Source organism: Brassica oleracea, chromosome C7, assembly GCF_000695525.1.
Source record: "Brassica oleracea var. oleracea cultivar TO1000 chromosome C7, BOL, whole genome shotgun sequence".
NCBI lineage: Eukaryota > Viridiplantae > Streptophyta > Magnoliopsida > Brassicales > Brassicaceae > Brassica > Brassica oleracea.
The window spans coordinates 15,154,790-15,172,075 of record NC_027754.1 but is presented as its reverse complement, the minus strand read 5'-3'; the positions used below and the strand labels follow the sequence as shown (position 1 = coordinate 15,172,075).

Here is a 17,286-nt window from a genome sequence, read left to right as displayed (position 1 = left end):
AACTTATTTAGCATTTGATAGAGTACATCATTTTATTGATCACAAACCGTTTTCAACATTACCATTTTTACATATAGTTCTTCTAACTTTATTTACGAAGAAATACATATAAGCAATTAAGCATACATGTCTCTATTCGTTTACCTATATATAAACTTCATCGACTATAAGTCTATGTACTAAACACCACTATCATTATACTTCATGTCTACCACTCTTTAATCAACAAATATCAAGGTTTTTAAAGATTTCACCAAATATATATAATCTTATCGCAAGCACTACTAGCTGCAATGATCGCAAGGTTTTTGTCCATCATATTTCCATCATGTTGAAGGAGAACTTCGAAAGAAGCTTGGGAATCTGCGATATGATTTGCCCATAAGTCTGCATCATATGAACCAAAGAACATCATACTGAATATAGTTGTTTGATCAGGAAACGGTACTGAAACGAGAGAACGTTAGGTTTTTAGATGTGGGTTAAGCAAAGTCGTCTTATTGATTGTCGGAAAAGTGTTTCGTCGGTTACAAGGAAAGGGAATGCGTAAAAGGAAAAGAACCAGAGCTCAAAGAGCTTTACCGGAGAGATACAACAAAGCGAGATAACCCAGGTCAAAACCCTAATCTAGCCGCCAAGTATGTATGAGTGATTTCGGATCCTCTTTACGTTGCACCTTTTCTCTCCTTATATAGCTGACCTAATGCCCTCCCGTGACCTAACTCGCATCGTCTTTGTGGGCTTTTAACTCGTTGGGCCGAGGAGTCCATGCTCCTTCGTGAGGCCGTGAGATCGCTAACCGCTCGCGTTTATTCGGCGTATGATTGACTAAAAGTACTCTTGTGTCGCGCCGAGGAGTCGGCGCTTCGAGCTATTGCTGTACCTTATACGGACCGGGCCGTCTATTCTTCGGGCCTTGGGCGATGGTCTAATCCAGCCCCTACAGTAAGTCCCTACGCCCTATGGTCGGATAAGCGTTTCGTTGAACTCGATGAATTTGGGAGATGATGGTTTTGAAGCATAGACCGTCCGTCGTAAAGTCGCGAGGCTCGAATGGTACTTCGAAAGATGTTAACCGAATTTTGATCTCAATCGTTGATTTGGTATAGGTCGAACCGGGTTGAAGCGGGAAGTTGAAACGACGTGTCGGTCTCGTGGGCAGCTAACTGCCTTTTCAAGGCCCAAATAGGCCCAAGTAGGCCTAATGATGACGCCTCGGGGAGCGCCCAGAACTTCTTCCTATAAATACCCGTTTACTTCTCGCTCTCTTCATTCTTCTTCGCATGTTCCGGTATTTTCTCTCTCTTCCTCTCTGCTTCTCTCTCTACATTGTTGTTGTATCATATATAGCGTTATGTTGTCCGATGGGAGGTTATCTCGTAAGCAAAAAGGAAAGGCGGCCGTGACTTCGTCGAGTCCATCGAGAGACACGACCGAGGATCCGCTCGAGGAGTTTGAGTCGATCCATCGTGAGGCGATGATGGATGTTCGAAGCCTGGACGTTCCTGAGAGGCTGTTAGTCTCCGAGTCAGCGCGTCTTCACCGAGGAACGGTTAGAGAAGCTCCGAATGACGCGCAGGCTTGCGCGAGGGACGGTCGGGGAGGCGCGAGGGACGAGACTCCTCCTATTAACTATGTACCGACGTGCCACTATCCCGGGGGAATTTTTGAGGAGCTTCCCGCTTTGTCTCACGAGCTTCTGCGTCCGTCGAAATTAAGCGGTCAATCTTGGGAGAACGTTCTCAAGACGTGCTCGACTCCGGGTAGCGTGAAGAGGCTTCTGAGGGAGCGTGGAGGAGTCGGAGTGACCTTCCTGATTCCTTCGGAGAGTCAGAGGCCTTGGTTGCCGCCTGTCGGGTTTCAATGCGTCTACGAATCCTATTTTCACGATGATACGAAGCTTTGGTTCCCGATTCCTCGGTTAGTTACGTCGTATGTGAGGCGTCGAGGTGCGGCGATAAGTCAGTTTCTGAATGGCTCGTGGCGCATCGCGGTCGCCCTGATGGTCATGGCTGCTGAGATCGATGTCACTCTCAGTGTTCGGGCATTCGGGGAGCTGGCGTCTATCAACCCGTTAGATGAAGGTCTCATGTCGATTAAAATGCGGCCGGACTACAGTGTGATCGGGGGACATCCTAGCAAGACGCTGGATTGGCAGAGGTCTTATTTTTACCGTGATTGGGGGGCATCCTACCAAGACGGTGGACTGGCAGCAGTCCTATTTCTTCGTCAAGTCTGACGACTCTGCCTTCGATGATCCTCCAGACGAAGATTATCGAGTTCTATGGAATACTTTGCTCGGTAGAACACTTCTATTAGTCCATGTCGGTTTCTCGGGTACTGACCTCCTCTTTTCTGTCTTTCTTTCTTTGTTTTATGCAGTTGATAATCCGACGTCACCCGAGTACCCAGAGGAATTCTTATCAAGTGCGCGTGCAGTAGCGAGACTCGATCAAGAACGTTGGGGAAATATCTCTTGGGAAAGGATTTGTCGGTGCATCGACCGAATCGAGTTTTTCATCAAAACTTCGAAATCGAGTTTTCCCGCCAAAAAATCAAAATCGAGTTTTTCGCCAAAACCTCAAAATCGAATTTTCCCGTGAAAACGTAAAATTAAGTTTTTCTGGAAAACCCGTAAAACTCAATTTCACGGTTTTGGCGGGAAAACTCTATTTGCCGGTTTTGGAGGGAAAACTCGATATTGAGGTTTTAGTTTTGGCGGAAAAACTCGATTTTGCGGTTTTGAGGGGAAAACCAGATTTTGCGGTTTCGGCGGAAAACCCGATTTTGTTGTTTTGGCGGAAAACGCGATTTTACAGTTTTGGCGGAAAAACGCGATTTTACAGGTTTTGGCGGAAAAACTCGATTTTGCGGTTTTGCGGAAAAACTTGATTTTGCGGTTTTGGCGGGAAAACTTGATTTTGTGGTTTTGGTGAAAAAACACAATTTTTGTTTTTTTGACGGAAAAACTTTATTCTTAGTGTGGAGCAAAAACTCGATTTTGCGATTGGGAGAAAAACTTTTGATTTTGATGCTCAACAAATTGGAGGAAAGAATCATATCATATCTTAATTTTTGGGCAAATCTCCAAAATAGCACATTTCTAAGTTTATATCACAAAAATAGCACTCAAAAACTAAAATGACCAAAATAGCATTATATCTTTTGAAAATTTTAATTTTTTTAGTTTTCAAAAATTTGAAATTTTATCCCCAAAACCTCATTTCTCAACTCTAAACCCTAAACCCTAAACTCTAAACCCTAAATTCTAAACCCTAAACCCTAAACCCTAAACCCTAAACCCTAAACCCTAAACCCTAAACCCTAAACCCTAAACCCTAAACCCTAAACCCTAAACCCTAAACCCTAAACCCTAAACCCTAAACCCTAAACCCTAAACCCTAAACCCTAAACCCTAAACCCTAAACCCTAAACCCTAAACCCTAAACCCTAAACCCTAAACCCTAAACCCTCTAAACCCTAAAAAATTCTAAACCCCACCCTTTAACTCTAAACCCTAAATTTGTGACTTTTGATAAAACATTAAGTGCTATTTTTGTGACTTTTGACCTTGAGTGCTAGTTTGAGAACAAAAACTTGATTTAGTGCTATTTTTGTCTTTTTCTCTTAATTTTTCTAGTTTTATCTTTAAAATTTAAGAACAAAAATAAATGAAATATTTTTTTCAATTAAATGAGCTAACCCTGGTACCAGCCTAACCCTTGATTATAATAGGGTTAAAATAGGGCTGGGCTTATAATAAACAAAAGAGAGTTGAGCCCTAACCCTGTAGTTAGCTTCCCTGCTTGCAACCGTAGGTCGCTGGGCCATTTAGTCGTTAAGTTACCTCGTTTGTTAGTCGCAACGATCTGTGCGTTGACTAAGTACGAACTAAAGGCGGGTAACTCGGGACTAAGAATTTCAAATGACAACGGTCCCAACTCTGATTCAAAAGTGATCCTAGGTATTTGGTTGGCCAAACCTTCTCTAGTAAATCATAAAATAGGTAGAGGTCGTCATTTCGGATATATCAGCTTGTTGCTGTGATATAACCAAATCCATGCGAGTACGTGTCTGATCAGGACATATTCGGTGGTGGGGTGCGAGTGCCAGTACGTTTGATTGAGAGGTCGGGACGAGCTCGTGTAGGCATCGCATGGGTGCAACTTCTCGAGAGAGGAGTTTGTTTGTTTTTTGTTACAGCTGGACCCGTTAAAGCTGCCTACGTACCTCCTTTGTGGGGGATCAAGCCATTCGTAGTTCTTTTTTTTTCCGAGTAAAAGTGGCTGGGAGCGCATTTACTCCGTTTTTTTTTTTGGAACGAGTGAACGTGACCGTTAGTCGTTCACCCGCTTTTGGTGCTTGCTTAGCTGTGGAATAGTCGAAGGTGCTTCGAGTTCCAGGCTCGTGGCACCGTTTCTCCGGTTGAAGTTTTGAGGAGGTAGACTCTGGGTTTGACTATCTCGGTGATCTTGTAAGGTCCTTCCCAGTTGGCTCTGAGTTTGTCGGCCTTCCATTCTTTAGTGTTTTCGAACACCTTGCGGAGGACTAGGTTACCCAATTCGAGGGGACGGGACTTAACCTTCTTGTTGTAGTAGCTCTCGATCTGATGTTGATAGTTCTGAATGCGAAGCAACGCTTGGTCGCGTCTCTCTTCTATATTATCCAACGCATCGAGGAGCATATCATGGTTAAGTTCGATGTTTTGCGGCATCTTGGAACGGCGTAAGCTCGTTACGTTTACCTCAGCGGGTGCCATTGCTTCGACTCCGTAGGCCATCGAGAAAGGGGTGGCTTTCGTTGCTCCACGCGGAGTTGTTCTATGGGACCATAGGATTCCATCTAGTTCGTCGGCCCAACAATCCTTCTTTAAGCCGAGTCGCTTCTTGAGTCCGTCAATGATTGTCTTGTTGGTGGACTCGGCTTGACCGTTACTCTGCGGGTTCCTCGGCGTGGACATGTTGAGTCGAATTCTCCACCTGTCGCAGAACTCTTTGAAGTTGTGTGAGATAAACTGGGATCCGTTGTCTGTGATTATCTCGTAGGGGAGTCCGTGCCTGCAGATGATGTTTTTCCAAACGAACTTTTGCACCTCCTTATCGGGGATGTTGGCGTAGGCTTCTGCTTCTACCCACTTAGTGAAGTAATCCGTTAGGACTAGGATGAATCTCTTCTGCCGAGAGCTCGGCATTGGCCCGATAATATCCATTCCCCATCGCATGAAGGGATACGGCGCCGTCAAGGTATGGAGCAACTCCGTCGGGCTGTGGATGGTCGAAGCGTGTCTCCGGCACCTGTCACATTTCTTGACGTAGGACTCGCAATCTGCGTTCATAGTTGGCTAATAGAAACCGAGGTTCTTCACCTTCAGTGCGAGAGCTCGCCCTCCTGAGTGATTGCATGCCGCTCCTTCATGCGTTTCGGCCATAACGAGCCTTGTTTCATCCCCGGAAATGCACTTGAGGAGTACTTTTGTTCCGGTCCATCGATGGAGTTCTCCGTCCATGACGACGTAGTGCGCACTGCGTCGTTTGAGTCGTCTTGCTTCCCACTTCTCGGTAGGTAGTATGCCATCAGCTAAGTAAGCGATGAACTCCGTTCGTCAATCATCGAGTTGATCTTCTGTCGTGCGAGGTTCTGCCTCGTCAATGTGCATTGCATCAGTGACGGACGCTGTGATGGTTAGCTGCTCTGTTGTTGGACTGATGCTTGGCTTCTCGATCCTGTGTATCGGGATCGTCCTCTTCACTTGGTCGTGTAGCTTGCTTCTGAGGGCTGCGAGAGCGTCCGCGCATACGTTCTCTCCGCGAGGAACCTTCTTGAGTTCAAAGAACTTGAAATCTTGTGTGAGGTCTTTGACGAGCTTCAAGTAGGCGTCCATCCTATCTTTCATGACGTCGTAGTCTCCGAGAAACTGACTCATCACGAGCTGGGAATCACAGTACGCGCTGATTCGTTTGGCCTTGACTGCTTTAGCGAGACGGAGGCCTGTGATGAGAGACTCGTATTCGGCTTCATTGTTGGGTGCCGCGAAACCAAAAATGAATGACTGTTGGATTAGCTCGCCTGTAGGCGACTGTAACTGTACGCTTGCCCCCGAACCTTTGTTCGTAGATGACCCATCTACGTGCAGTATCCAGTTTAGGCTTTGTAGTACAAGATCTTGTTCTAGCTCCGGCGTTAACTCGATCAAGAAATCAGCAAGGACTTGTGACTTAGCTGCTGAGCGATTCTTGTACACGATGTCGTGCTCGCTTAGTTCCACTGCCCATTTAGTTAGCCTCCCTGATTGATTAGTGTTTTGCATTACCGTTCAAAGGGGCTGGTTGGAGAGTACCTCGATAGTGTGTGACTGGAAGTAAGGTCGGAGTTTTCATGCTGAGGTGACGACGGCGAGGGCCGCCATATTCTCCAAGGTTGGGTATCTCGTCTCTGGTTCTGTCATGTGCTTGCTGATGTAGAAAATATGTTTTTGTTCGCCCCGATCCTCTCGTATGAGTACGCTACTGCCGCCGAGGAAGTGACGGCGATGTATAGGGATAAGGCTGATTGAACGCTTGTTCGCATTTTTCATCCCAGACGAATCTTTTATTTCCCCGCAAGATTTCGTAAAAAGGGAGGCATTTATCAGTAGATCTTGAGATGAACCTGTTGAGTGCCGCAATCCTTCCGGTTAATCGCTATACTTCAGGAGTGTTCCTCGGACTAGGAAGGTCAAGGATCGCCGTTATCTGTTTTGGGTCTGCTTCGATGGCTCGCTGAGTGACGATATAACCCAGGAATTCTCCTATTGTGACGCCGAAGGTGCATTTCGTCGGGTTGAGCTTCATCCCGTACTCGTTCAGCGTCTTGAAGCAGTCTCGCAAATGGCTGAGATGGTCCTCGGCGTGAAGTGATTTGACCAGCATGTCGTCGATGTAAACCTCCATAGTGTTGCCAAGTTTTTCGGCGAACATCATGTTGACCAGACGCTGGTAGGTCGCTCTCGCGTTCTTTAGGCTGAAAGGCATCGACGTGCATCATGATTTGGTTGTACCCCGAGAAGCCGTCCATGGAGAGGGTAGCTGTCTTTCGGGCAAGCCTTGTTCAAATCAGTGAAATCGACACAAATGCGCCACTTCCCATTCTTTTTCTTTACTACGACATGATTGGCTAGCCACTCTGGATATCGTACCTCGGCAATGAAACCTGCGTCGAGTAGCCTGTCGACTTCCTCGTTTACTGCTTTGGATCGTTCGGGTCTGAACTCCCGTCTCTTCTGTCGGATTGGCTTGAACGTCGGATCAACGTTCAACTTCTGGGACGTGACTGCGGGGTCTATTCCTTTCATATCAGAAGTCGCTCATGCAAAAGTGGCAGAGTTCGCTTTGAGGAAGGAGATGATCTGCGACTGCATTTCGTCGGAGAGATAGGCGCCGATACGTACGATCCTTGATGGGTCGGCTTCATCAATGGGGACCTCACGAATTTCTTCCTTCTGAGGGTAGATCTTATGAATTGGTTTGGTAACTGTGTTGACGAGAGAAACTGACTGTTGTAATTTGACTGCGGCGATAAGCAGCTCTCTCGCAGCCCGTTGGTCCCCGCGGATCGTCTGTGTTGTTCCATCTTTTCCAGGAAACTTAACACACTAGTGATAAGTAGAGGGAATGGCCTTCATGGAGTGTAACCAAGGGGTGCCGAGGATAGCGTAGGCGCCTTAGCTCGGATAACAGAGAACTTAACGGTTCGGGTTACGTCCCCTGCGTAAACCGGGAGACGTATTGTTCCGATCATCTGTTCCAAGGAGCCGTTGAACCCCGTGAGAGTGCGTGAAGAGGGCTTCATGTCGCGTAGGTCGATCCCCATCTTATCGAGCGTATCTCGAAATATAAAGTCGACCGAGCTGCCAGTGTTGACGAGAACCTTTGTGGCCTGGCACTCGCCAATTCCAATATCAATGAGGAGCGGGTCATTATGCGGCATGCTGATGCCGTGAGTATCGGCCGCTGAGAAAGAGATTTGATGGTCAGCTTCGACTCTTGAGGGCCATTTCTTAGCGGTGACAGCTTGCCGTCTGTAATCTTTAACTGCTCTTACCGAGTCCCCGCAAGGAGGTAAACCACCCATTATCACATTGAGGTGCGGGACGCTCGTAGCCTTCATCAACTCCAGTTGTGCATGTCGCTTCGCTTCGAGGCATGGTCGTAAATCGCGTCTTTTGGGCTGACTAAGCTTGACACGCAGGTCTTCAGCTTTGGAATTGATATGCTCGCGTAAGTCTGTGGGTTGAGGTTGAAGGTTCGGAGTAGCTACGGTGTGGGCGGTCTTTCTCGCTTTAAATTCATTGAGGGTCGTCCTGAGATCCGTCTCGTTTACTGATACCTTTGCGGGCTTCTGCTTTAGCAAGGCGCGTAGGTCTTTGGAGTCCATTTGTCTCCCCAACTTTTCACGCAAATCTTGTGCTATCGGCGGGATTTCGTCATCCGAGGAGTCGGCCTGTCGAGAGAGAATCACTTCCACTCGTAGCCGATTTTTGTGTGGTTCTTCATTAGTTGATTCACCCTCGAGGTTGAGATTGTTCACTGGGGCTCTCTCGAGACTGGCTCGCTCTTCTTTCTGAGGAGCCCTTGCTTGTGATTTCTGAGTTTTCTTCTCTTTGTTTTTGCTCCAACTCTTATTGTTTATTGGCTTCTGCGGAAGAGACTCTATCTCGATTTTGCCAGTTTCGATCGACTTGAGGAAATGTCCGTAAAGGACTTTGCAATCCTTCGTGTCGTGCGACTTGACTTCATGATACGAACACCACTTGCTTGGTTCCGCAGCATTCGAGCTCGCTGGTTCGGGAGAACTGGATTTCTGCTGCGCGGTGTCTCGGTCCCAATGATTCCATCCCTTTTCTAGCACGACAACCGCAGAGCCTGAGGGTTCCCCTTTGTCCACTGCGTTCATGTAACCCCTCTTCTGGTTGGGTTTGCCGCTAGTAGAATGTTGGCGCGGTTCTTGACGGGTGTCGTTCGTTCGGGCGGGCGTTTGTGTTCCCGCCGCTTATTTCGCCGCCTTAGCTCTGGTATCTTCCTCCATTCGAATGAAGTTGTTGGATCAAGCGATAGCGTCCAGCACTGATCTTGTCGGATGCCGATAGAGGTCAGCTCGGAATGGTGATTTAATATGGAGGGTGTTCATCAACGACTCTACGGCTATGTGGTCTGGTACGTCGACTTTCGAGACGATGGCCTTGAACTTTTCCATAAAGTCCCTCAGGCTTTGCCCATTGGCATGGTTGAGATTCCAGAGATACGTAGCGGTGGCTTCCTGTCGAGTAAACATGATATAATTTTTTAGGAAAGCCATTGAAAGGTCGTGAAAACTACTGACGGAGTTCTCCTAGAGGCCGTTGAACCAGTTGAGAGCGATGCCTTCTAGGGTTTCGACGAACAGTTGACAAAAGTCGGCGTCCTTTTCTTCGCCAGAGAGGTTTGCACGTCGCATCGCGATGTTGAAGGACGTGACGTGAGCAAAAGGGTCGGAAACACCGTCGAATGTCGGAAGACGGAGCTTTTCCATCCTTCGGAGTCGGACATTCGTTATTTTTTCAGTGAACGGTGTCCGGAGAGACTCTGCGAGGACGCGCTCGATCTGGGGAGCGGACGTAGTCACGTTATGAATCTTGGAGTTTATATCGAGCACTGATTTTTTTAACGCGTCGAGCTCGTTTATGGTTTGCGCGTCGAGACCCCCAAGGGTTTGAGCCATGTCGTCGTCGTTGACGTCTTGGTCTTCAGCGCGCGCCGGTGCTGCGTCGATCACTCTTTCTATGCTAAACAGATGTCTTCGGTACTGCGCCGTCGAGGCTTCCATGTTCGCAGCGAGAGGGGCTAAGATCTTTGCGAGCGCCGCGATTTGGTCGGTCGCCGCCTTCTGGGCTGCTTTTTGCTGTGCAAGGCGCGCCATGATAGCTCTTAACCCTGTGGTCGTGGGTTCGAGCCCCACGGTGGGCGCCAACTGTTTGATCAGGAAACGGTACTGAACGACAGAACGTTCGGTTTTTAGATGTGGGTTAAGCAAAGACGTCTTATTGATGGTCGGAAAAGCGTTTCGTCGGTTACAAGGAAAGGGAATGCGTAAAAGGAAAAGAACCGGAGCTCAAAGAGCTTAACCGGAGAGATACAACAAAGCGAGATAACCAAGGTCAAAACCCTAATCTAGCCACCAAGTATGTATGAGTGATTTCGTATCCTCTTTACGTTGCACCCTTTCTCTCCTTATATAGCTGACCTAATGCCCTCCCGTGACCTAACTCGCATCGTCTTTGTGGGATTTTAACTCGTTGGGCCGAGGAGTCCATGCTCCTTCGAGAGGCGGATTAAAAGAACTCTCGTGTCGCGTCGAGGAGTCGGCGTTTCGAGCCGACGAGCCGAGCTATTGCTGTACCTTATACGGGCCGGGCCGTCTATTCTTCGGGCCTTGGGGGATGGTCGAATCCAGCCCCCACAATAGTGAAGGTAAAAGGCGGTTTTGATTTGATTTGATTTGATTGATTGATCAAAGAGGAGATTTGAGATGATGATGGTGTTGGCGAAGCGTGAGGAAAGATCAGATGATAAGAGCGGTAGAAATGGGTTGTGAAACAAGCTTACCTGAATGATAGTAGCCATTGTTATGACTTTTTGAGGTACTAGAGAAAAAAAAGTTAAAACTACCAAAGACGTCGTCATCGGTTTTTTCAAATTCCATCTAAGGAAGAGGTATTCTTTTCTATTGAATTTGAAGGGACAAATCATTTTTTCTAATAATCCAAATAATTCTGATATAAATTATTGATGAAAATCTACTTTTTCCAATAAGGGGAGTTTTAATAGGATTTATACAAATGTTAGATCTAATAACCTAGGATTGGTTAGAACTTTTACAAATATCACATCCAATAAGATAGGATTTGACAAAAAACTGAAATTTTATGAAATCCCTAATTCAATAAGTCCCCCTTAGTATTTTTTTTACCTTTTCATTCTCATGGATTTGGGACAAGGGAACAGCGAGGAGTTTGAAGTTTTTAGGCACGAAAAACTGCTGATGTAGCGCTAGTCTCCCAAGAAAAAGCTTTAAGCATTCCTGAACAGAAAAGAAGAAGATAGAGCTTTATGTTAAACATAAGAATTTTCAAAAAGTGTTAACTTTTACTAACATGGAAGTGGAGAACTAAGAGCATCATTATCAGTGTCCTTAACACTGTCCTTAACCTCTAATTATTATTTTTTTAAACAAAAGTGAGTTAGAGACGAAGCTTTCGTTTGTTAATTAGTAGACGTTTAATGCCTGTCCTTAAGGACACGCGTCGCAACCCGAGAGGAAAACCGAATCGGAAGAGTTACAACACTTGAAGTATCGACTTCATTTTCTTCGCCTATCTTCTCTCATTCTCTGGCGACGGCGATTGCAGGAGACAACACCGACCTCGACACCGCGTTCTCCGATCTCGGTTACAATCGCCACCTCTCTGCGTATCGCATCTCTTCTCCCTCACTTCTCTGATCTATCCGCCGAATCGCGATCTCCTTCTCTCAATCGAATCGATTGTTAACAAGGTAAGCTCACTCCTCTGTACCTCGTTGTGAGATTCGATTGTATTGTTAATTGACTGAATGATTGTTGTTTGTGATTGAATGGTTGTTGTTTGAGTAAATAAATGGTTCTGGTTTTAGTCTTATTAGTAGGAGTGTTGGTTATGGTTATGTAAACGTGAGGTGAGAGTATTTGTGTTATATGTAAACCGTAAAACTTGTGAACCAAGCTACAAACATGTTTATGGTTATGTCTTTGTATTTGTTTCAATTACCATGGACTTGTGTTGTATGGTTATGTAAAGTGACAAGCATTTTTTGGTTGTTTCTTTCACATGATGTACTACAAAGTCACAAGATTTTGTAATGTTCAAATTTTCTAGTGTTCACGAGAGGTTTGCTTGTCATGGGGTCAGAAGAACAACAAGATGCACTCCTTGTGTATAAATATGATATGGTCTCCTCTTTAAAATATGCAAATCACCCCTCTTCTCTTCTCTTTCGAATACTTTTCTCTCTTTCGAAAATTTTTCTCTCTTTTTTAAATTTTCAATGGCATCATCTTCCCATTATCATTACCACAAAGATGATGATGATGATGATGACATATTTGATGATTTATTCGAAAATTTCATTCCAGAACCAAAACAGCGGAAACCACATATTTTTATCGAGCGAAACCGAGAAGAAGGTAGATCAACTCTGGAATGATTATTTTTGTGATAATCCTACATATCCTCACAATTTATTCCGCCGCCGGTTTTGAATGAACAAGGCTTTGTTCTTGAGTATTGTGCATCGTCTCTCTACGGAAGTAGCGTATTTTCAACCAACACAAGACGCTACCGGACGGTCCGGTCTTTCACCGCTCCAAAAATGCACCGCAACAATTCGTCAATTGGCATATGGTGGTGGGGCTGATACTGTCGACGGATATGTAAGACTTGGTGAAACAACAGCTCGAAAATGTTTGCATGAGTTTTCCGCTGCAATAATCAACTTGTTTGGCGATGAATACCTTAGGCACCCCACGGCCGCTGATCTTGAAAGACTACTCAATATTGGAGAACACCGTGGATTTCCCGGAATGGTTGGAAGCATCGATTGCATGCATTGGGAATGGAAGAATTGTCCTACCTCTTGGAAAGGAATGTATTCACGAAGAACCGACAAAGGTACCTTCATATGACCTCTAGATATGACACGTGTTTTTTGGAGCTCCAGGTACTATGAATGATCTAAATATTCTTGATCGATCCAATGTTTTCGATGACATTATTAACGGTGTTGCCCCGGAAGTCAACTTCTCTGTCAACGGAACAGACTACCATTTCGGTTACTATCTCACAGATGGTATTTATCCGAAATGGGTGACTTTTATTCAATCTATCTCACTACCACAAGGACCAAAAAAAATCGTTATTTGCTACAACCCAAGAATCAGTCCGAAAAGATGTCGAGCGTGCTTTTGGAGTCTTGCAAGCTAGATTCGCCGTGGTTAAAAATCCATCCAGTTTATGGGATAAACGCAAAATAGCAAATATTATGAGAGCATGTATCATAATTCATAATATGATTGTTGAAGATGAAAGAGATTCATACACTCAGTATGACTTTTTAGAATTTCAACAGGGACAAAATGAGGACCTCACATATTCTGTCGAAATGCCTACAAATCTCGGTAATACGCTTCAACGACGAACAAGAGTCCGGGATAGACAAGTCCATCAACAATTAAAAAATGATTTGATTGAACATATATGAGCTAAATTTGGACATCTTCAAAATAATATGTGATTTTTAAGTTTCTATTAATGTAATAAAATGTTTATCATGTTTCTGATTTTTTTTTATTCAACTTTGTAATTTTCTTTTTCATCTTCGTAATTTTTTTTTATGTTTTCAATGTTTAATGTTATATGTTTTATATAAGACTTATCTTTTACATTTATTTTAGTTATTAAAATAAACAATCAAAATTTTCTAAGGACTCATAAAAGTCTTTACCAATAATCAACAAAAATTCAAAAGTCCTTAACTTTGTCTTTAAAGCCTAAGTAATCAATAATAATGCTAAGGACTTAGTTTGGGTCCCTCCTATAATGATGCTCTAAACTAACCTTTGGGTGTTTCACATTGGGAGGCAAGAATGGATACATCAGTGTCTCAAAGTTTGGTCTCAACCACATCCCAATGCATTCTCCTACCTTCATTTTATTACAGTTTTTTAGTATTATAGAGAGACCAAAAACAATCAGAACAATACTGAAGACAAGAATCCATGGTTCTTACCTCCAAACCCGAAACAAGAACATTCTCGTTAACCGAAAGCTTTGACGCGAGTTTGCGTTTCAGACCTTCAATATCTAAGAAGAAACCAGATTTCAGCAATTGAGATTTGAGCACAGATAAAGAGGTTACAGAAGAGTAAAAGTAAAACCTGATTCACCAGGTCTCAAACGACCACCAGGAAGCTTGAAGATGGAGTTTCTATACTGAAGAAGCAATACATGAGGATGCTTGAACAATTCAACCTGATGTATCCCAAACTACATTTTCCCATGTAGTTTCCGATCTAGTTTCAACCCAAATCAACCCGAACCAATCCCTAGACAAACCAACACCAATCTGTCGCTGACCAATGAGAAGACGCTACCAAAACCCATACTGAAATCGGTAAGGTTCATCAGATTTCGTACCTGAAGCGAGGTTGATGGACTGGTTCCAAGTCGTATATTAAGGTTTAATTTCGTTGGATCTTGAGGCTTCTTGTTTCAGAGAAAGAATTCAAAACAAGAAAAGAAAATATGAAAATGAAGAAGACGACAAGACAGACGAGATGAAAGAGGAGGAAATTTTTTTTTTCAAAATTAAATTATAGGATAAGATCCATTTGTATCGGGTTTGGGTGGGTAACCTAGTAGTACTGTGGTTGGCTTGGTACTTCTGAAGATTCAACAAGGGGTTCTTGTATTTAGATGTGTTTTCGATTAAAAAGAAAATCAAAAATAAAATATTTTTTTATAAGAGGGACATATTAGAATTTTTTAAGAGCATTTGGGATATCCCATATATATATTAAAAGAGAAACATTACAATATTTGAGGTAGCTATGTGTCATCACCACAATGATTCTTATAATACTTAGAGAAATATGTTGGTTCATCTAAATATATAATAAGCTTTTTATTAAACTAACCATAAATTAATTATTAATATTCTTCATTCTTTCCTTAAATAATAATTACAGAATTGCTTAATGTGGCTAAAGTATATATGACAATTAATGATTTTGAATGATAAAAATTTGATAAAAATTAGTGTTTCCTCTATCATTCTTTTTTATTTCAACTTATTAACAACATAATAATAACTTAGATTTTCCGTATATGTTATATTTTGAACTAGTTGATGTCCCGCACAAGGTGCAGACTAATATATAAATATATATAACAATTTTCAATTCTAATGTTTATTTTATTTTAAAAATTATTAATTAGATACAAATTTAAATTAATATTATGTAATAATACTTCGATATTCATATTGCTAATCAATATACTAAATTATGTTATATTGTTTCATAGTTTTATTTATGCATGTAGATTTTGGATCAAAATATTTTCTATAATAATAATCAAATTAAAAATTGGATTTATTGTATTTGGACTGAAAAGAAATCCAGTGACAATGAAAGGATTATAAGCAATCACAACCCATAAAAAATTAACAAAATAATAATAGCCTAGGAGTGTTCAATCCGGTAAAACTGAACCGAACCAAAATCGAGAAAATAGTTTAGATTTTGTAGTACCGAATAAACCGAATGAATGTTATTTTTAAAAACCGCAGTATATGGATATGGTTTAGTATATATTAACCGATCAACCGAATAAACCAAAGAAATCGATTAATTAAAAACTATTGTATACTTATATAAAAAATTTATAATAATTTATATTTGGATCAATATTTCTAATAAGAATCAGAGAAACTGGATATAATATTAGTCATTCAAATCATAAAATAAATATAACAAAAACCTGTTCCAAAACAATAAATAAGATTAATGTAATTATGATATATGAGTAGTTATTGTTAATATCTATTGAGTAATTAAATGTCTTAAATATCATGATAATTTTATATTAAAATATATTTTTAAAATAATAGTTATATATCAGTAGAATAGTTTAATGTTTATTATTTATCTTAAATATCATAATATATATATATATATCATAAAATAAAGTTTTAAATAATAATATTAATTAAACTAAATACTTATTTTAAAATAATGGAAAAGATGACACGTAAGCAAATTCACTAAAATCATGGAAAAAACGACAAGTAAGCAAATTCACTTCTCAAATAATAGTATAGATTTTATAAAACGACTATAAATTACTAAAGTAGTTAAAAGTTTCACACTGAATTTTTTGTGATCCATAGTTTAAATTTTTTTTCATGACAAGATACAAATGATTACAAAATCATATAAGTAGAAAGTCTCATTTAATAAATATTAAGATTGATATATATATATATATATATATATATATATATATATATATATTAATATCGTTTAAATTAAATTGTGTACCATATAAAAAATACATAAATATATTGATTTCACAATTTGCTTTAAAATTTTTATTTTTGATAAAAGCTTTGAAAAATATTGGCAACTTAATATTTAAATTTCAAACTTTGAACTGAATTTTTAAAACAATTAAAAATTACTAAAACTATTAAACATTCCACAATGAAAACTTTGCTATCAGTGATTTAAATTTTAAGTTATAAAAATATACAAATGATCCAAAAAACAATATGAGTGGAAAAAATATTTAATAAATATCAATATTAAAAATATACTATATATTTATGTTAATATTATTTAAATCTAATTATATACCATATAAAATATTAAAAGTGTTTTTTTGGATTAGGAAAAAAAAAGTTTATTTTTTCACGTTAATTTAATAATATATATTATAGTTACTGAATGTCTAATTATTCAATATATATTTATTATTTCATAATATGTAAATGAATATTTAATACGTAAAAATAATTTATTAGGATGTTTCATTCTGCGGGTCTTAATCTAGTATGTAGTTAAAGTCCATGTAGATATGAACATGTCAGGACTTCTCAGCCACAATCTTTAGATGACACATTGTAGGGATCATGTGACGTCTTTCTGTGGAGAATAAAATTTGTTTTGCATCTAGAATTGTTGTTTCTAAGTTATTGTGCTTGTACAATATTATCGTACACTTCGCAGATGGACCACTTAAATCATGAATTTACTCTTCAATCTTGTTTGAAAATCTATATAAACTATTAAAAGTGAAGTACATTTTGTACTTAACCCTAACTTTTCCGCAATAATTACCATCACATGCCATTGGATTAATAATTTAAAATAAATCTTAAAAATGAAAATTCTCATTAAAGTTGTTTTTGTCTTTCATCTTACCCTACTCTAACCAGCAAGACGACGTTAAGATCATAAAGTTCTAAGATCAACAAGACTTACGGCTTCTACGACGAATGCAGACGGAGATTTACATCACTGGAAAATATTCACCTAAACGAAGATCATTGGTTTTTAAATCCGAAGTTATGTATTTTTATTTATTGTAACATTTTCTTCTTTGCCTATCCCTTATGGCAGGATATTTGGATGGCTATGAAGGTGACGAAGACAGGATTCAAGGTATGTCTATCTCTCTGC

At 41.1% G+C, this 17,286-nt stretch overlaps 1 protein-coding gene across 1 annotated transcript; it reads right to left on the bottom strand.

Annotated features, from left to right (window-relative positions):
* Nucleotides 1–315: 315 nt before the first annotated feature.
* Nucleotides 316–14,209, bottom strand: LOC106302670 (pre-mRNA cleavage factor Im 25 kDa subunit 1-like). Its single transcript, XM_013739132.1, has 6 exons — nt 14,162–14,209; nt 13,984–14,077; nt 13,836–13,909; nt 13,664–13,750; nt 10,984–11,094; nt 316–387 (listed from the first exon to the last, which is right to left on the bottom strand). Exons 1-6 carry the CDS (start codon nt 14,207–14,209, stop codon nt 316–318), a joined length of 486 nt encoding a protein of 161 aa, XP_013594586.1.
* Nucleotides 14,210–17,286: the final 3,077 nt, after the last annotated feature.

Coding starts and splice junctions, on each gene's coding strand:
- LOC106302670 (XM_013739132.1), bottom strand. CDS start 14,209: ATGGGTTTTGGTAGCGTCTTCTCATTGGTCAGCGACAGATTGGTGTTG. Junction 13,910..13,983: donor TTTGAGACCTGGTGAATCAG/GTTTTACTTTTA, acceptor GTTTCTTCTTAG/ATATTGAAGGTCTGAAACGC. Junction 11,095..13,663: donor CCAATGTGAAACACCCAAAG/GTTAGTTTAGAG, acceptor TTTTCTGTTCAG/GAATGCTTAAAGCTTTTTCT.